General features: G+C 40.2%; 1 protein-coding gene across 3 annotated transcripts; it reads left to right on the top strand.

Annotated features, from left to right (window-relative positions):
• Nucleotides 1–224: 224 nt before the first annotated feature.
• LOC118214635 (sacsin-like) lies at nt 225–21268 on the top strand. Of its 3 annotated transcripts, none has more exons than XM_035394757.1 (9): nt 225–377; nt 595–645; nt 4192–4279; nt 4452–4563; nt 6284–6430; nt 6807–8247; nt 8648–8736; nt 9823–10806; nt 11911–21268. In XM_035394757.1, exons 2-9 carry the CDS (start codon nt 611–613, stop codon nt 20748–20750), a joined length of 11736 nt encoding a protein of 3911 aa, XP_035250648.1. In that variant the 5' UTR covers nt 225–377; nt 595–610; the 3' UTR covers nt 20751–21268. The 3 variants fall into 3 exon arrangements, with proteins under 3 accessions (XP_035250648.1, XP_035250647.1, XP_035250645.1); XM_035394756.1 differs by having other exon boundaries at nt 9823–10810; nt 11915–21268; XM_035394754.1 differs by having other exon boundaries at nt 9823–21268.
• The last annotated feature ends 175 nt before the right edge of the window (nt 21269–21443 follow it).

Below are 21443 nucleotides of genomic sequence, written 5' to 3'. Positions count from 1 at the left end.
GTAACACATGTTAATCATAAAACATGCAAATGAATAATCATCAATCAAAAGTTTTATTAGAGTTGGATTGGATCTGTAGTTGTGTTCATGTATGAACTCTGTAAGATAGGTTACGTTTCGTTTTCTCCGGAGATTGAAAGATTGTGTTTGTCATCGGTGAATCGAAATTTAAGGTTTGTTTGCACGTATATTAAGATGAGTTTCGTTTCCGCAGGCGAGAGTGAAAGATTCTGTTGCTTTGCTGAATCGAAACTTAAGGATTGGTGGTGGGTGGGGATCGCCCTTATAAAACAAAAATCTGTAGCTCACGGGCTTCTGTGGGAGGTTCGTGATGAACATGAATGCATTCACACATGGACCCTGCGAAGAACTTGGAGGTAGGGTTAATCTGCTATAGCCTACTTGATGAGCTACTGTCACGAGTACTTACTTTGCCTATTTGATAGCTTTATTAAGTTTAATTTTTGTGTTAGACTATACATTTTTGTATTTATATTTGCACATAGGCTAAGTCGCGAGGGATACGGCCTATACATTATAAATGTTCCATCTATTGATTTACTGAATCATTCTAACTGTAGCTTCTTTCAATAGGATATCATCTAGAAGAATGAGTTTTTCTGAGAGACAAAAGAGAAGACGGCAGTAAGTTGACGTAACGGAACAACAGGCTGTTGAACAAATGCGTCAACATGTCGTGTGTTATGAGTTTAGATAAAAATGATGTGGTCTCTTCTAATTTGAAAATCTGTCGCGATCCCTCCAGATCTGAGTTTTTGGGTTCTAGTTCAGAGGTTGTACAGTGCCTAACCGCAGAAAAAAACACGTATACCTTTATATTTTGTGCCTCCTGTTTTCATTTTAATAATGAGGATTAATCTGGATGTGCTGAACGCATTGTAGTAGCACACACACACACACACACAACACGCGCAGTAGCCACATTATCAGGTTATTACACCTGCTCGTTAACGCAGATAACCTTAGAATAGATTATCTAAGCGGGTGGATTGCAGTGCCTTCCAGTTGGAGACAAGCACGGGATTTCATCATGGATGGGAGGGGACAGGCGGTGAAGTCTAGGAAGTGACCATAGACATACGTCAGTACTGGGAAACAGACTCTACTGCGCATGATGGAATGAAAAAACGCTTGCTGCCCATTGGATTCAATGTATAAATCCAAGGTGATTTAACAACCAAAGAAAACCTAATCGGTCCATTTTTCGGGCTCATTAATTTCATTATGTGCAGCAGTTTCTGAAACAATGGTTGTTTTGGTCCAGAGGTCTTAGTAAAATATGTATTAAAACGTGCATATTATATAATGTATATTCAATCTGCTTTTCACGTGAAACGTAACGGTTGCCAGTCAAGTTTCAAAATACCATCGGAGATGTTTTATTTTGCCTTCAAAAGTCGGATATTCCCCATTCACTTTAATGGGGAGCACAATGTTTTTCCCTCAACAACTTAGACATGGGCAGTACAAGCTTACTTTTGGGGCTTGACAGCTTAGGTTGGCTGGGGGCGTGCACTTTTCTAGTTAAATATGCATGTATGTGGGTGACGCCCTTAGACACGCATATTTAATTAGATTGGCTGGCACGCCTCTGACTCAGCTTATGCCATGCTCTGCAATTCGACGGGACCTGTTATCTCACTGACCCCCAAAAGTTGCAATGTCGCTGGGCACACAAACTAGCTGATAAATAACTATCCACAGTGTCCACAGGCAGCTTGTGAGAAGGGCGTCTAACTGATCTGGCGTAATTTGGTGTGAAGATGCATCTCTTCAGCCTGTACCTGGACTAATTATCACTACTCTGCAGGACACTCCCAATCTATAGGATCGCCCTTATCATTTGTATCTTTCTAATTTGTTTCTGTTGCACATTCATGTTACACTTGCACCTCCATCCAGCACTTATATTACACTTGTATTGTTATCTTGATGTTGTAGCTCGTTGTCATGCCTCCTGGTTTGACCATAACTTTCTGACCTAGCCTATCCTTACTGTGTGAACTGGACTTAATGTGTTCATGGCTATGAATAACTGTTACATAATGAGTATTGTAGTAGTTCCAATGACCTTCAGTGTGCACTTATTGTATGTCTTTTTGGATAAAAGCGTCAGCCAAATAAATGTAATGTAGGCCTATTGTAATTTTAATTTGAGCCTAACATTCAGGCGATGAGCTACTTCCAAATTTCTGATTTAGGGTTCAGTGATGCAGCTAACTGGAACAAATTGTCAAAAGCATTCATGCAAATGAGTAGATAATCAGGACAAGCATTTTCTGCTATGTTAGGTTCAAATCTCCAGCTATCTCTTTTCAGTAGGCCATAGGCATTAGTGTAGGGGAGATTGGGCGGGGAAATAACTAACATAGCCCATATTACACTGGGCTGGGTCTCGGTACCCAAAACTCCACTGCTACCTTCATCTTACGTTTAAAACCTTGAAGACAAAATTTTTTACTCTGAATTTGACATTGAGATACCGATCATGAAATCAAAAACATTTTTGGAAAAATCTGATGAAACCAAATACATTAGCTTGTAGCCACGAAAGCAGCCAATGTGATTGTGTGACTGGTGACAGGTGACAAGCTAGCAAGCCTTCAAACGACGCAAAACTCTACGGCTAACTTGTAATCTTTACGTTTAAAAGGTTCATAACTTTATTTTCCACTGAAATTGAAATTGAGACAGATCTTGAAAGCCAAAACTATCTGTTAGTCACTAAAAGACTGTTTACGATTAGCCAACATACATTTGGATTCCTTGACATACACACAGAATAGGCCTACAGCATCAAAAAAATACTTCCCAGTAAAAAGAAAAAATCCCTTGTGTACAGCCCAAATAGGCTTTTATTTGGCAATATCTCCCAAATTATTTATTGAGATCTCTCGGCGTTCGTCGGAGACAAAGAGAGGGTAATTCTGAGTGTTTGAAATACGACACTTAAGCTCTGATGCAACCACCTAAAAAATCTGTATTAGATTTCGTCCCGCTCTCCCCTACTAACATAAAAGCAGTAAAACAAGCAACCAGTGTTGCAGCCAAGGCATGTACAGTCAATAACACACTCTGGTATTAAGGATTGGGACTGGGAATAAGGTGACACAATGACATACTTTGATTGACAGCGCCCTCATTGTGGATGAAGAAATGCATCCATCCATCCACCATCTACACCTGCCTATCCTGGTCAGGGTCATGGGGGGTGCTGGAGCCTATCCCAGCATTGGGCGAGAGGCAGGAAATAATGAAATACAGAATTAAATAAATAAGGAAATAAATATATACAGAAATAAATGAATCAAGAAATAAATAAACATGTAAATAAATATGGAAATACATGCAGATTTTATCTATTAATTTATTTCCGTGGAGACTCATTTATTTTTTAGATTTTTATTGCATTTATATTTGTTATTTGTTCATTTATTTTTAATTTGTATCGGTCATTTTTCATTTGTCTTCCATCCAAAAGAGCTTGCTGCCCATTGAAGAAAACCAAGGGGATTTAACAACCAAAGAAACCTCAAAACCCAAAGTTTTTTTTTAAATCATAAATTCCATTAGCTATGTGTTTACTGTTTGTGAAACAATTGTTCTTTTGCTACAGAAGTTTTGGGAAATATTTATTAAAATGTACATTTTCACAACCTGCTTTTATATATATATATACAATATATATATATATATATATATATGTGTGTGTGTGTGTGTGTGTATGTACATATATATATATATATATATATAGCTGTAAATCACAACATACATTCTGTATTTCACTATAAATCAGCTCATGAAACTCACGTTTGCATCTTTTCGTCAATATAGGGGTCTAAGATATCTAAGGGTTCGAAAAACCAATCCAAAACTCTTCAAAAATGAATAAAATGTTTTTTGTCCATTCTAAAGCATATACTGTAATATTGATGGTTTAAGATTAAACATTGATATAACATTGAAAAATAATGCAAAAACATTTTGATAATCTGTGGTACACTTACCTAAATTTGTAAAAATTCACATTTGGTATGGTTTTCTGTACTCTACAGTAAGTAATCTTTTGTTGTATGGGGATGGAATATATATGTAGGTACTGTAAGTTAGGTAAGTTCAAACTTTGTACATTGTATACATTTCATTCATTATCACTAATTTTTTCCCTAGAAATGCCTTTGGTGCGACATCTCCGCCGTTTATTGACTATTTAAAAGATATTCTGCGCAGATATCCGGACGGAGGTCAAATCCTGAAGGTGTGGTTTTATTATTCATATACACCCCCCTTGCCCCCTAGGTGTGCCCTGCCCTGCCCCCCCCCCCCCCCCCCCCATGCATTGCGTGAATACAAATAATTGTGCATTTAACCTTGTTCATTTAATAATCGCATTGTCATGACAAGGAGGATTACTGTTGTGTCATAAACAGGAGCTGATACAGAATGCAGATGATGCCGGTGCTACAGAGGTAGTGTTCATCCATGATGACAGAGCCTATGGGACCCAGGCCCTTTGGGCTGAAGACCTGGAGAAATACCAGGGTATTGTATTGGCAAAAATGGTGTTATAACAGTATTATTACTTGAAAGGAATACTATGCAGGATTTTTTTTAGCTTTGCTGTGGTCCTGTGTTTACAATCAAAGAAGTCTCCTCCTCTGTCTTCAAGCCCACCCACTCACTCCCGAGTACTGAGTTACTGACATGTGATTTCATTAGAAACTACCGGTAAATTTCTCCCTACAATTACTCGGACCAGACAGGAACCGGATATTTCTCAAAAACTGGAAATCTGGCAACCCTAGCTGGATGGCTAGAGGTTCTGTTACTTACAGACCCAACAGAAAACAAGCTAACTACGTGTCACTTTTCATTCCCCTGGCAAACTTTAGCCGACCAATGAAAATCAAATTCAAGGTTAACTCTATGTCTTCAACAAGCCTTGTTAGATGTTTTTTTTTTTTTTTGCTTTGCTGGGTCTGGACTAATGCAGCGGTAAGCTAGCTAGCAACAAACACTCCAAAACCACAGGCTCTGTAGCCACACAAACCCCTCCCCAGCACCATGCCCATTTTAGAATAACAAATAAAAAGGTAAAGGTAAACAAATTTGGCAAATGTGATATTGTCAGTGCATCACAGATAAGCTATAGCAAGGTTATTTTAGAATATTTTCTAGGTAAAAATCCTGCATATTCTTACCCATTCTTTAGGATCACACATACAGTGCCTTCGGAAAGTATTCAGACCCCTTCACTTTTTACACATTTTCTACAGCCTTATTATAAAACGAATTAAATTCATTTTTATTCTCATCAATCTACACACAATACCCCATAATGACAAAGCGAAAACAGGTTTTTCTAAATTTTTGCAAATTTATTAAAAATAAAAAAACTGAAATATCACATTTACATTTTTGCTTTGTCATTATAGGGTATTATGTGTTAGATTTATGATAATAAAAATGAATTTAATCAATTTTAGAATAAGGCTGTACAGTAACATAAAATGTGGAAAAAGTGAAGGGGTCTGAATACTTTCTGAAGGCACTGTACATATGAAAGGAGGTAGAAGCAGAGGCAATTTTTTTGTTATGAACAACAGAAATATTTGAAGAGAACAAAGGATTCAGAGAGACCGAAGCCACTGTTGATTTTTAAATTATAACTCCTCATTTAAAATTTCTTAAAGGAAACGCCATATGGACAGCAATGCATAGATATATTGCATTTCACTCTAAGGTCCACAAGGGGGCACTTATATAATATCAGATTTAATTATAGCGCAATTCTATACCAATCCTGTGCTGATCATGCCAAATTGACATAAAATGTACAGTCCAATTGCAGTCCTATGGTGGGTTAAATGCCCGAATGCATGGTTGACACAATTAACCCATTCATGCAGTTTTTCCAATGTATTTTTAAAACCATTTTCAAATGAGTCATGTAAAAATTGCCTTTATGTTCACTAATTTAACAAGATACCATCATAACTGGTGAGCTAACTAACCTACTTTTAGCTAATATTAGCTGATGAACTACTACTGCTACTGTAACTATATAACAAAAAGACAAACTATTAGTAGCCCAGCCATAGCTGTCCAACCAGCAGAGGCAGTGCTTTTGTTCATGTTATCCTATTCAGTCAAGAGCAGTCTAGATAATGATTTTGTAGTTCAGTAAACTGTGTTAGGACCGATTACAACACCTGGGATCTAATTAGCATCAATCCTGCTTTTTATGTTTGTTGTTGAACAGGTCCTGCCCTCTACGCCTACAACAACGCAGAGTTCACCGAGGATGACTGGCGAGGCATACAGGCCACAGGGAGAAGCGTCAAGCGCAACGATCCAAACAAAGTGGGCCGGTTTGGGATCGGATTCAACTCCATCTATCACGTTACAGGTGATTTGCTAATTATCGTTGCATCTACCGTTTGAACAAATCCGACTTTCAGTACGGTAAAATATCAGGCAGGGCTATAAGGTGCAGCTCTAGCCTGTCTGCCGCACTCTATTTTAGAGATTGGGGTTGGACAGGCGACTCTCGTTCCTCCAACTGACATTGACACAACGCATGGATTTAAATTTTTTCCCCCCTTCATTTGGCACCCCCGCCGTTGTCACGCATGCCTTGAACTGACCATGAACAGCATGTTCCGTTTCCTTTTATTGATCACGTTTTGGAAATTACTATGATGTGTGTTCAATTCTGAAAAATATGAGATTTTTTAAAAATTGTGTAAATACATAAAAATCATGTTTATACTCTTCATTTCTAGATTTACCATGCATATTCAGTGGCAAATACCTTGGCATGCTGGACCCACAGGAGAAGATATTCGGAGAGCGAGAGGGAGGCATGCGCTGGTCTCTTGATGATGAGGAAGACAGGGACACACTGCTGGTTTTGAGTGATCAGCTCCAGCCGTTTAGAGATGCGCTGGTACATGTCAGTGACCAAACCTGGGAAGATGCTGTTAGTGAAGACAAAAAGTTCAACGGAACCCTCTTCCGGTTTTCTTTACGTAACGAGCCATCTGAGATTTCAGACAACTTGTACGATTCTGACAAAATGGTTCAGCTGTTTAACAGCTTCATTGCTGATGCAGACATGAGCCTTCTTTTCCTGAGAAATGTTTCATCGGTCTCACTGATTCACATCAGTACAAATGGCTCAGTCAATGTCAGGCATAAGGTGTCAGCATCAAGCCCTGCAGTTAATGAATCCTTTCATCCAAGAGAAATGCCATCTGTAGAGGGGTTCACACATTTTAAAAACGTATCCTCCTACTGTCCAAGCAAAGGCAAAACAGAAGTCCAGTGGCTTGTAACAATGTGCTGTATGAAAGAAGGACACATGCCAGAGCTTGATTCGCTAGCCGGGAAACTAAGCTTTCGACCCCAAGTTGACCTGGCATTTCCGTTAGATCAGGAGCGGTCTCTGACTGATGGAAGACTGAGCTGCTTTCTGCCCCTTCCCAACAACGAACCAAACTGCACTGGACTCCCCGTTCATGTTAACGCCTGTTTCGGCCTCACGGACAACAGGAGGCACATCAAATGGCAGGAGGAGGACCAGAAATTCGATGAAGCGGCCGTCTGGAACGAGTTGCTCGTTAAGGAACTTCTCCCTCGTGCATACCAAATGATCATTCTGGATGCCGTTCGCTTTTCGCGAAGCTCTGACTTTCCTTCCTCCTCCGCGTACCATCTTTGGCCTGACCTCGACCAGATGAAACACAAGGAGCGATGGCACAGTGTCGCTGCGGGAATGCTGCGGCAGCTTCTCCTGTCGAATGAACCCGTCTTTTCTCTGGCTGGGGATGCGCAAAAATGGGTGACGTTGTCAGAAGCTGTGTTCTTAACTGATTACAGCATGGAGCCTCAAATGAAGAATGCCGTGTCGGGTGTTCTGATCGCCCTGGGAGAAAAGTTGGTGTCCATTCCCAGTCATATATCAAGAGACATCCAGGCTGCTGTTGAAAATCCCAAAACCTTAACAAGAGCAACCCCTGCTTTTGTTCGAAAGGTCTTCCGCAAAAATGGAAATGCTGGTCTCTCCAGAGAGGACAAGCTCTTTATTTTGGAATATGTACTGAGCGATGAGAAATACCATGAGCTCTGGGGGCTGCAGCTTCTACCTCTTAGCAATGGGACTTTCAAGACATTCTCAAATGAAGATCACAATCTGGCCTTCATTGACAATAAGCAGTTCCCACGGTAAGACATCAACTCAATCTGCAAAGACATTGCCACAACTACCTGGTGTATTTTATGTTACTACAGAAAACAACAAATGTTCTCGCCCTTTATTTCCAAGTTGGATGCAGGATGCATAAATAAAAGCACTACTGAAATATGTTGCATTATCTTTTGGAGAGGAAATTAATAAAGGTTTTATTTATTCATTTTCTTTATTCATACCAACCTACCAAGCAAGATTTCACTAATAGAATTGCATTTGTATTTTTGTCATGCATTTAAACTAAATTGAAGTAAAATTGCACATGATGTGTTTAAAAACATATTCTGGCTTTCCTATGTTAAAACACTATCGTTTTAAAGACTTTTCTAATAAATATTTTACAATTAGAATTTATGTTGTCATGTTTTCCTGCAGTGAGTTGCTGCCTGGCTGGAAGGATGTATTCTTGCCCCGAGATCTCCGAAGTAACACCCTGCTCCACCTGGAGAAACTGGCAGAAACAAGTAAGAGAAAGCATTGTTTTTGTCAAGTCACTTATAACTACATTTTTAAAATAAAGTGGCCCATATTACTGGAGTAAACGAACAAAGACACAGTTGGGCAATGTTGCTACAATGTTTTATAGTGAAGTAAAGACAAATAATGGCAGTAGCTCTAATTTTAGTTCAAGGATTGTATTTAGATGTTCTTTTAGTTCTGAGTGAAGCTGAGAGGAAGAGATACTGCATTTAGGAGTGTGAATTTGCACAAAGCCGAAGTGCAGCAGTATTTCAATTATCTTAACCTGCTTTTATAAAAGGTGGATTTAGTGGTTTAGTAGTTTAACAAGTCTGTACTAGAACTCTCAGCACATATCAGCTGAAGTGGAGAGGAGAGGAATTAAGTCACTTAAACTGAAGGATGCTTAGTTAGCTATGTTGTAAATTTTGGAAGAACTACTGTTTGCAAAAAGTGCTACAGGATCTTTAATGACCACAGCGAGTCAGGACGTTGGTTTAATGTTGAATTAAAAAGAAAAATTAGACGTTGTCCCCCATATCTTCATTTTCATAGAAGGAAATCTAGATAGCTTACTGTTAACACTGGTAGTAAACATTGTGTCGATAGGAATCATAAGCTTTTTTATTTTCCATATTATACTTGCATATGGTTATGTACATTGAAAATGTAAGGAGGAAAAATGTAAGGAGGAAAAATGTAAGGAGGTTAAGTATGTTATCATAATAACATATTTAAAGGGTAAATATACCCGAAAATCTTTTTTTTACACATACAGACAGCACCACCCCGCCACTAGGTGGTGCATTTCATAGCTTGTGATTTCATAGCTATTTTCTATATGCCATTAAAATTTTCAATTGACATGTTCTGATATATCACCTAGATATCAGACTATGGCTGAAAAACGTTTTGTTTTCTTATTGGTTAAATATTATCGGTTTGCTTGAAAATGGAGATAAGAAACTCATTAAAAGTAAGGTATAGAATGTTGGAAACAGTCAAATTAAGCTCTTGTGGCAGCATAGTTTCAATTTACAATAGTTTAAAAGTAAATGGCTAAACATTTATTTTTCTACATTATCTTGCAGGCACATACAATAAAATTATCAACATGGATTCAAGAATTGTGGCAAAATTTGCCATAAAAAGTCTTCCTAAAGACTGGCAGAAGACAAAAGGTCATGTCACTTGGCAGGTGGGAAATGGTCAACACCCTCCTATGCAGTGGCTCAGTGATTTCTGGAAATTTCTCAAAACGAATTGGACCGAGTTAAGCAGATTTGTTGGCATGCCATTAGTCCCTCTTAAACCTCTTCTAGATTCCACCAGTTCGGTCATTTTAGCAAAGCTACAACTGAACACAACACTGATGTTTCAGAAAAGCAGACAGAGCAGCTTATCAGATCAAATTGCAAAGGTGGTGGGAAAAGTTGGTGGTACCATCATAAAGAGGGACACTTTTCTGGATCATACGGATCTTGAGACCTATGTGCTAACTCCCTCCCCAAGGAACATTCTACATCTATTCCTCAACTTAGAGAAGCATCAAGTTATCCATGGAATTGAGTCAGCTTCAGCCGCGGAAAAGGAAGAATTGAAATCATACCTCTCTTCACTGGATTCTCTCTCATTAGCAGAGAAAGGCCTTCTCTCAGAGTTGCCCTTCTTCCGTTCAATGGCTTCTCTAAAACTCAATCCTGGAGAATACATTTCTGTTAAGTCAAAGCAGGCAGTTCTCCTGAATACGACTCCGCCCTTCCCAGAAAACCTTCTCATGACTGATGTAGTTGCTCAGTGTGCAAATGAAGCAGACCGTAGGCTCCTTACGTTGCTCAACATTGATGTCATTAATGCAGCTCAGGCAGCCACACTTTTGGTCAAAGGAATTGAGAAGAGACTGTACAAAAGTCAAGAGGTAGACAAAATAATGACCTGGATATTACAAAATGGTAGAATCCTCTTTTCTCAGGACCGGACATTGCACACAAAATGTCAGGATTTGAGCTTCATTGAAATACAACCAAGTGATCACAAAAAAACTTCAAGTTTCTTTGACCCTGGCAACAAAACATTCAGAGCTCTGTTTGAGCCAGATTTCTTTCCTCCCATGGTCTTCACAAGTACTTCCCAGATGCTGGACAGTTTAAGATGTCTTGGGATGCAGACAGATGAAAATAACATCACTGCTAAGGATGCCCTTCATGTGGCTAAGCACATTGAAATGTTGCAGGTCCATTCTCTGAAACAGGCTTCAACAAAAGCGGATGCCCTGATGAAACTTTTTAATGATACTCAAGTGCTTTCAAAGTTCTCTGTACAACAGCTTAGTGAGCTAGTGAGAACCCAGTGGGTTCTTTGCAAAATTCCAGATGTTCTGAATGGACACCAAAATGTAAACAAAAAGTTGAGCGTGTTCAAGCCAGAGGAGATACGACACTCAAAGTACTTCGATATTGTGGGTCATGTCATGCCTCTTACTGAAAAACTAAATAAGGAAGTTAGTGAAAAGCTTGGTCTGCTAAGCTCACCTCCTCCTGCAAAGGTGTTTGAGAATCTTTCTGCTCTTAAAGCAAGCATACCTGAAATGGCCAATCCAGATATCAATGTGCATTTCAAAGGGAAGCTGCACAGCATTTACACATTCATGCAAAATAACATAAATCACTTCAAAGGCACAGTGGATAAGAAAAATGCACCTTGGCTCTGGATTCACAGTCATTTTGTGCCTCCTTGTGACGTAGTTTTAAGCTATCCGCCAGGGTTAGATCTCAGCTCCTATATTGAAAGGGTGCCAGAAGAATTCCTAGTGTACAAAGACTTGTTATCAGAGTTTGGAGTAAGAGCATCAGTGTCAGATGAAGAAGTTGAGGGGATACTGCATAGCATGAAACGAGAAATTGACAGAAAATTGCCATCTTATGGAAGTCCATCTGAACTCAAAGAAGCCATTGCCATTCTTAACTGGATGTGGAAAGAGAAGAAAAGCATTAAAGACAACCTCCCTGTGCCTGTCATGGCAGAAAATGGACAGTTTAACCTGCAGAAATTATCTTCCACAGTGTTTTGTGACATCTCCAGAGAAGGTTTGGAGGACCTCAGGGAAGACCAGGAGGAGTTCTATGTAATACATGGAGAGATGCCAAGAGCTACAGTTGACTGGTTGAAAATTCCCGCCCTCAGCACTCGAATCCTAAACCCAGAATTTGTTGGTATAGAGCAATGTGGCCAGACAGAACCCATAACCCTAAGGATCAAAAACATACTGAAAGAGTATGATGAGGAAAATGATCTCTTCAAAGAACTTATACAGAATGCAGAAGATGCTGGTGCAACCACATGTAAATTTATGCTCGATTTCAGAAGCCATAAAGATCCCCCTGATACTCTTATAGACCAAGACATGTCTCTGTGCCATGGTCCTTGTCTCTGGGCATACAATGATGAACTTTTCACAGAAGAAGACTGGGCAAACATTGTCAAAGTTGGATCTGCCTCCAAAGAAACAAAAGTAGAAAAAATTGGGAAGTTTGGGCTTGGTTTCAATTCTGTGTATCACGTGACTGATATTCCCTCAGTCCTCAGTGGTAAGAATCTCCTCATATTGGATCCAAATGTGACTCACCTGAAGAAGCATATACAAAGTAAAGCAAGTCCTGGGATCAAACTTAACCTATTCCAAGAACGTCTATTTCATAGGTTTCCTGGACAGTTCAAACCATATCAAGGGATATTTGACTGCGATTTATCAAGAGACAGTACACACAAATTCTTCAATGGAACACTCATTAAATTGCCTTTCCGGACACACGAAGAAGCTCTGTCATCAGAGGTTAGTAAAAAGGTTTTTGAAGGAAAAACAATTGCTGCTTTTTCACAACATTTGACCCATAATTCAGAGGCAATTCTGCTGTTTCTGAGGAACATAAGCAAAGTGTCTCTTGAGATCCTACCTGAAAATTCTTGGACTCCCCCATGCGCTGAACAAGTAAACTCTCTGTTCAAAGTCTCCAGAAAAGTTGTGTGCACAATACCTGTCCCCGATGATACTCCTCTGAAAACAATGCAGGATGATTCAATAAAAGTTTTGTTGAAAATTGATGCAAAATTTGAACAGGTCATTGACTGTCTCTCAGCAAACATTATCGAAGTGACTAAAAAATACCAGGATGTATCTGATGTCAGCTATTGGCTTGTGCATTCATGCTTTGGAATGCAAACATCCTTGAACATGTTCCAGAAAGAAAATAAACAGAAGTTTCCTTTGCCAGTCGGGAGCATTGCTGTACCTCTTAAAAAAGAACCACAAGGGGGAAACTGGTTAGCTGAAAAGCATGATTCAGCTGGGCAGGTGTTTTGCTTCCTCCCACTCTCAATTTATTCTGGTCTTCCAGTTCACATAAATGGATTCTTTGCTGTGACGTCCAACAGAAAGGGCCTTTGGGATACTGGAGTGAAACATGAATGGAACAAGGCTTTGCTTCAAGATGCTGTCACAGGGTCATACATTTTCACACTTTCTGTGTTGAAAGAGATGTCAAAAAGAGGAGAACTCCAAGGGTACCACTACTACATGTTCTGGCCTGACAAAGAGAAAGTGAGCACATCTTTTCAATCTCTCACTGTTGCTTTTTACTCTGCCATTGCTCACAATGTTTCTGGCAAGGCTGTTGAACTCTTCAGTGATGGGAAAACCTGGTGCTCTATTGAGAAGGCAAGATTTTTACACCCAAAAATAGCACAGAACAAGGACGTGGGACAGATTGCAATGAAAGAGTTTCTGGCAAATCAACGGAAACCTTACCTCGCTGTTCCCCTTCCAGAGTGGGTGAGAAATAGCTTCAGCCAGACAGACTTGAACAGGATTATTTCGGCAAGGACACTGGACTGGGTTGAATTCTATAAAGAGATAGTATTCAACAACCTGAGTTCTATGGATCCTAAGAGCAGGAATGCTCTTGTGTTACATGCTATTGACATGAATGACAAAGCAGTAGATAACCTCCTCAAAAGTCACCCTTGCATTCCAGCCATTGGTTGTGAACAGCTTCAGTTCATTAGGAGCCTTGTGAACCCCTCAGGAAAAGTAGCCTGTCTGTATGATCCAGAAGAAGGACGCTTTCTTAAAGGAACCTCTGAGGATTTTTGCTGTCCAAAACGAATCCAGCGGTTGACAGAACTCGGAATGCTGACCAATTCTCTCTCATTGGAGGACATCAAAGAGAGAGCCGAAACCATTACCAGGATTTGGCAGAAAAACCAAAAAGAAGCATACAAACGCATTCAGCAAATCTTGGATCTAACCAGAGAACACTTAAGTGATGAGACTTCTCCTCATTGGAATTCACTGAGAAACATTGCCTTCATTCCTGCATGTCCCCCAAAAATCACTGGTCATGACAAAAATACTTGTACTGCACTTAAAAAGCCTGTTGAAGTGTACAGTTTCAGCTGTCAATATCTGGTAAACATGATGCAGACTACAGTGGACCAAGCAGTTCTGGGCACACACTATGATTCAGTTCTCCGTAAATTGGGGGTTCTTGAAAATCCACCCCTTCTGATGGTCCTTCAGCAGCTAGAGCATGCACATCTACATTTCAGAGCACTGGATGGAGATATGCGTAACACGATTGCTTTTGAATGCTATGGCTATTTAGATGAAATGACAAAGGAGCAGACACAATCAGAGGCCATTTTTGAAAGCGCTAAATCATTTCCCTTTGTCCTAATTGAAGGCAAATTTGTGAATGTGAAATCTGTGGCAAAGAAAGTAGAATTTGAAGCTAAGCCATACCTCTATTGTCTTCCAAATCACTTCTCCAAATTCAAAAACCTTTGGCAATGTGTTGGCATGCAGAAGCATTTCACTTCAGAGCAGCTAGTGGGGGTTATTCAGGAATTGAGTATTGAATATCAAAGCAGAGAGCTTTCTCATTGTGATCTTGACCTTTGTCTCAGAATTACAAAGAGATTGTATGAAGCAAAAGATCATGAACAAAAAGGCTGTCTCTTGCCTGATGAAAATGGTGTTTTACGTCTCTCCCACAAGCTCTTTTACAATGACAGCCCTTGGATGCCAGTCTCAGAAAATGCAATTTTGTGTCACAACTTAGTACCTCGGAGCATTGCACTTCACTTTGGCGTTCAAACAACAAGGCACCACACTCTGCAAAATCACCTTGTGGCAGGCTTTTCACCCTTTGTCAAAGAGTTTGGACAACATGAGGAACTGACAGTCCGTATTAAGAACATCATACAAGCTTATCCATCCAAGAAGGATATTCTGAAAGAGCTCATACAAAATGCTGATGATGCGCAGGCAACAGAGATCCACTTTGTTTGGGACAAAAGGAAGCACAGCACCATGAAAACCTTTGGTGAAAAATGGGGTCCACTGCAAGGTCCAGCACTGTGTGTGTACAACAACAAGGTGTTTTCAGATGCTGATCTGGAGGGAATTCAACGACTAGGTGAAGGAGGAAAAAATGAGGTGCAAGGAAAAACTGGAAAGTATGGACTGGGGTTTAACTCCGTTTACCATCTGACTGACTGTCCTTCAATTCTTACGGGAGACCAGTGGCTCTGCATATCTGACCCAAATCTGAAATATGTAGAAGGTGGAACCAAACTATCACCTGGTTGTATGTATTCATTGGGGAAGGAATTCAGAGACTCTTTCCCTGATGTGTATAACACGTTCCTGCCCTCAAATTTCAAACTTGAGGAAGGGACTATGTTTAGGTTACCACTAAGGACAGAAGAAATGGCTAAAATGTCAGAGATATCCAAGAACACTGTAAACTCTTGGGATATTGAAGAACTTTCAACAGTATTGACGGAAGATCCTGAAGGGCTGATCCTCTTTTTGAGGCACATTAGGAAAATACAGTTTCATGAAATATGCACAGGTGACAGCCAAATGACAACTCGGATCTCAGCAGAGATAAAACTGTCCAAAAACTGTGATGTGAAAAAGACTCATTTTCAAAATCATGTTCAAAAGTCATTGGATGCAGGGGGGCCAATTGAATCACTGAGAACCATCTACAACATTTCCATTTTATCATCCATCAAAAAGAAAAGTGAGTGGATTGTGGCAGAGCAGTTTGGCTCCCTGAATGAAAACACTGACCTGGAGGTTGAGCAGTCTATCAGAAGAGTTCCTCAGGCAGCTGTGGCAGCTTGTTTGACATCAATAACTGAAGGACATCCATTCACTGGGAGGGTCTTCTGTTCTCTCCCTTTACCATGTAGCACTGGACTTCCAGTACATGTCAATGGAAACTTTGAGGTGGACTCTTCCAGAAGGGACTTGTGGAAAGAAGATGGTAAGAGCAAGAAGACAGAATGGAATGAATCGCTGAAGTTGGACATCATTGCCCCCTTGTATGCTGACCTTTTACATTACATCTGTGCCTCCGGTAAGAAAAGCAGGTTTTCTTCTCTAAAGTATCTGGGGCTATACTTGGACTCCTCGTTTCTATGGTTTTTCCCTGAAGTTACAAACCGCGTCGGACAGGAGTGGCATGGCACAGTTGATGCAGTGTTCAAGTCAATCAATGAGAGGGATTTCCCCGTAATTCCAATATTAAGCACTTCAACTCAGAATTACAAAAAACAGTACACTGCAACCTGGTCTAGTGTCACAAAAGGAGAACCAACCGATGCACCTCATTTCACTATTAACGAACATAGTGAGAGCTTTCTTCAAACCTTAGAAGACATTGGTATGAATGTAGTCCCATTCTCATATCACATGACTCACATCTTCACCAGTTTTGAGAGAGCACAGGTCAATGTAGGGACAGTCAGTCCATTTACGGTAAGAAAATTCCTGAAGACAAAACCGTTGAATGATCCAGCAACGACAAAATTTTTTTTACCCCTGCCTATTAACCAGACTTTAATCAAAGACAAACACAGATGTAAAACGCTTCTGAATTACTGCATGGAGGACATTTGCAAGGAAAACTGCAACACAGTGTGTGGCCTGCCTCTTCTTCTTACTGAAGATCAGATGCTGAGGTATTTTCATACTGACTCTCCAAGGCTCTTGACAAAATTCTGTAAACTATTTCAAGGACATGAGGAGGACTTTGCAGATTATGGCATCAATGGAAAGCATATTGATGCTCTTCAGCAAGGTAATTTTCTCAAGGCAATGACTATTCCTGCCTCGGAAATGTATCTGAAACCCAAACTTGAGGACCTCCTTCAGAATTGTAAATTTGATCCGGAATTCAAGCTACATGTTCCAGAAGAGACAACGAGAAAATGGCTAAAACAGCTCTGGAGGTTCTTTAATGATCAAATTAAATCACCTGTGGTGAAAGACAAGACAAACCAGGCCTTTCTTGACATCAAGGAGCTGTTTTTTGATTCCCCTGTTGTTCCTGTCATATGCTCAAGTCAAAATAACAAACATTTTCTGAAAACAATGAAGACACTTTCCAGTGTTGTCTCCTTTTCAAATCCAGATGTACAAAAGATTCTGTGTAAACTTGGATTCATGACTTTAGACTTAACTTTTTTCCACGATTTTAAGCTTTCACAGCATTTTGATCCTGAACTTTTAGATACAAGTAACAGGAGTGCTGTTCTAGATCAACTCTCTCTGTGGCAGCACTTTCAGTTTGAACAGATTGCTAATGAGGATTTGGACGAACTGCTACACTTCTTGCAGTCAGGACTAGGCTCTGGCCAAAATACTCAAGACAACAAAAGAAAGCTGATGTCACTTCCACTGTTTGAAACTGTACAAGGGAGGCGGCAACGCATTGACGGACCTGGGAGTGTGTTCATCCTGGGTACACATTTAAGACAAAACTTTCCAGAATTGTACTCAATTGACAAGGTCACCATTTTCCTCAAAAATAGTGCTGTGAATTTGTCACTGTCAGAAAAGATGAACATCACAGTCCTGAATGATTTAGATTACTATGTAAAGTTCATCTTGCCCTCTGTACACAAACTCAGTGATACCCTGGTTCTCAATTCAGTCCAGATGCTGCTGAAAATTAAACATTATCCAAAGTTTGAGGACTACTATGAAAATATCATATTCACAATGAAAAGTGTCAAATTCATCAGGGATGTCTTTGGAAATCTTCAGATGGCCTCATACTTCTATGATGAAAATGAACCACTTCATCAGGCCATGCTCCCAAAAGAGAGGTTTGTTCCAGAAAAGTTTTGGGACACCATCGGACGTGGACAGGAAAAACCTGTGAAAGAACTGTTGAGGGAACTAGGGCTAAAATATGTTGTGTCAGATGATGAAATGATTGAGTTTGCAAACACAATTGAATCTGACACCAAAGGGAATATGTCCCTGGAGAGGCTGAAACATAAATCAGAATGTTTATTTGCAAGCCTTTTAAAGAGGGATGTGTCACAAAAATTGCTGAAAACAATATCTACCATAAAATTTGTTGTACCACTGCAAATTCAGCTAGACCTCTGTAAATATTATAAGCCTTTTGCTGGTGAAAGAGAATTTGTAGCAATTAAAGGCTCTCTTATTGAGAAAGACCCACTCCACCAACGTCTGATTTGGACCACAGTGCCAATATTGCCTTCAAAAAACTGCAGTTTGCAGAGGCAAATCGACATTTTGAAGGAAGCTGGAGCGCTTGAGCAGCCTGAACCTCAACATGTAATTGATAACCTGAGAAACATCTGCCAAGGCAGCACCAAAGAAAACATTCAAACCAGAGCTGAAGTTTTTCGTCAGTCCTATGGATTCCTTCAGGCTGTGGATTTTAGTGCCCAACCACTGATTGATCTCCCTGTGGTACTGGTTGAGAATGATACTGAGCTAGTAAAGCCCAAACAAACGGTTGTGGTGCTCAGGGATTCTATAGATTTCAGACCCTATTTATTCAGACTGCCTACAGAGCTGGTCAGATATGAAGAATTCTTTAAGAAAATAGGTGTCAGAGATACTGCATCTACCCAGCAGTACAGCACTGTTCTCCAGGAAATTTACAGGGACTGCATCGACAAACAAGAAATGAATCCAAACCAGATAAAAACTTGCAGAAGGGCAGTTCAGCAGCTTTTCCTCCTTATTGAGGAGAACGCAAATGAAAAGACACTGGAGATTCCTCAGCCACTTTATCTGCCAGCAACCGATGGCAGATTGTACGAGTCGAGCTCTCTTTATTTTAATGACACTTACTTCTGGCTTAGTAGATTTGAGAAATCCATTGAAAAGAAACTAAAACTGCTTGAAAAGCTTAAAAAGTGTTATCTTTGGCGTGAGTTCTATGGAGATCAGAAACTGGTACAGCTGTTACCCCACAATGTTCGTCCAAAAATGTTGTCTGAAGTTACTACCAAGACACTAGTCGAATCCAGCATGGAACCATGTGTGTATGGGGAATGCTGTGAATTCAGTGGTTTGTTCGAGAACCAACTGTCTTCTAGCTACTTCATGCACGGCCTTGTCTGCATCCTAAGAGAACGTAGCGAAGCTTTACCCCAAAGTGATATTGATGCCATGTTTCTGAACTTCAACAAAATTAAGTTCATCTGTTGTGAGCGCCTTGAGACAATGATTCTTCTACATCACGAGCCACTGGACAACAGTACAGCTGAAACGCAGCTTTATGTGAAGCGGGAACAAGAGGGTTGCACCTTCTACATAAAACACAGCGATCACATGAGTAACTCAATAGTGAAGTTTAAGATTGTGAAAGGTCTGGCTGAGCAAATCAATGAGCTTTTAAAAAAAGCTTTGAGAACAGATTCACTCTCAGTTTTTGAGTATCTGCTGATGTGTGAAAACATGGAAGATGTACAGGAAGTATTAGAGACAAATAATATCCGTAACATTGCTCATACGGACTATGGACAGTGTAGGTTGCCAGACCCTGGGACTCCCATTCCTGAGGAGTGGATTGATTCCCTTGACATGAATTTTCTCAATAACTTTGAAGTAGAAGAATATGTTGGCTTCAAGAATCCATTATCTGAGGAGTATGTCTTTGCAGTTGTGGCAGAGCGGGTGAAGATGCCATTAAGCCAAGGAGGGCTATGTTCGCAGAAATACAAAATTAAAATTGGGGAAAGAGAGATCATTGAAGTTAGCTCTCTTGATCTGTACCAGTTCAAAAGGGGGAAAAGATCTTCCTCCACTGTTGGGAGCTGCAGGGTTCTTGTTCCTTCACGGGGGTCAGGGGAGTCTGAGCCACCACCTGTCCTACCACAGTCCATGGAGGAGATCCAGAGTGAAATTGACAAATGCCTTGAGGAGATCTGGACACTGTCAGAGGAGGAGAGGCGCAAAGGCATCAGACGTCTGTATCTGAGGTGGCATCCGGACAAAAACCCAGATTGCCTTGACCTTGCAACTGAAGCCTGCAAATACTTGCAAAAGAAGATTGAGGAATTAGAAAGGGGAGGAATGACGGGGCACCGCAATTGTGGACCTAAACAAGGATCCTCTCAATGGAGCTCAGCCTTCAGAGACTTTTACCAGGAGTGGGACCAGGAAGCCTCTCGGCATCGGAGGGGACGGGAGAGATTTAACCAACGCCATTCTTCAAGGCAATACGACTTCTGGTCATTCCACGAGGGTAGCTCAGGACCAAGGCCTAACCCAAACCCAGAGGAAGCCCACCGTTGGCACAGACAGGCAAAATGTGACCTCGCTGCAGCCCGCAATGACACTGGGGGAACATCCACGGAGTGGTGTTTATACAAAGTGCACCAAGCTGTGGAAAAAGCCCTTATTGGAGCAGAGTACAAGAACACTGGACACCGTCCCAAAAACAGCACAAGCCTTGCAAGCCTTGCTCAGAATCTGTCACATGTCAGTCCCAAATTGAATACTTTGCCCAGCATGGTGCACAAGTTGAATCAGCTGGGTGTGGATGCCAAGAAGACCCAATACCCAAATTACCATACCTCACCAGGTATTCCCAATGACCAATTCAACTCTCAGAACTTAGCACAAGTGCTGGACTTGTCATCGGAGATCTTAACCAAAATATATTCTTACATTCATGAATGATTCCAGGTAATGTAAATAGGAGAAAAAGCTGTTAATTTGCTATTTTATGAGAAATGTTTTAATGATCAATGTACGTTATTTCAACTTGTTATTTTCCTGCACTATACGCGTTTACACTTTATGTAGCCTACATATTTGACTGTATTTAGTTTCAGCACCAGGTTTTATTATTTAGTTTATAGTTTATTTTTTTCAAAATGACAATTATCTATATTCTTGACAAGTATATATATATATACATATGGTTGTGAATGATTACAGATAATGAAAATTGCAATGAGAGAACAGTGTTTTGTTTGCTAGAAGTATACTAAACAAAGTGTGACAGCTGAGACATTATTATATTTGTCTAATTATGCTTTTTTTTCCCCGACTGTAATTGTTGATACATTTGTGTAAATGTTTGACAAGCAATTTCAGCAAAGAACAGATTTTATGCCTTTAACTCCACAGAGAATAAAAGAATAAAACTGAAAGCGCTGGTCCTGTATCATGTTGCATCATAAAACATTCAAGATCATTCTTTGTGTATTGTTGGTGGGTCCTTGTTTGTGTGTATTATTGGGTGTGAAATTTGGGATAATTCATGAGGGAAATTTAGGATAGTGACAAATATTTTCTAGGGAAACTTCTCATCCACTGACTGTGAACCTGTCAGGCCCTCATTTGAAGGTAGACAGTCTGTCACATGCC

Source organism: Anguilla anguilla, chromosome 15 (genome assembly GCF_013347855.1).
Source record: "Anguilla anguilla isolate fAngAng1 chromosome 15, fAngAng1.pri, whole genome shotgun sequence".
In the NCBI taxonomy this organism is placed as follows: Eukaryota; Metazoa; Chordata; class Actinopteri; order Anguilliformes; family Anguillidae; genus Anguilla; species Anguilla anguilla.
This window is presented reverse-complemented; position numbering and strand designations above follow the sequence as displayed.

Coding starts and splice junctions, on each gene's coding strand:
- LOC118214635 (XM_035394754.1), top strand. CDS start 611: ATGAGTTTTTCTGAGAGACAAAAGAGAAGACGGCA. Junction 4,564..6,283: donor AGACCTGGAGAAATACCAGG/GTATTGTATTGG, acceptor GTTGTTGAACAG/GTCCTGCCCTCTACGCCTAC. Junction 8,248..8,647: donor GACAATAAGCAGTTCCCACG/GTAAGACATCAA, acceptor GTTTTCCTGCAG/TGAGTTGCTGCCTGGCTGGA.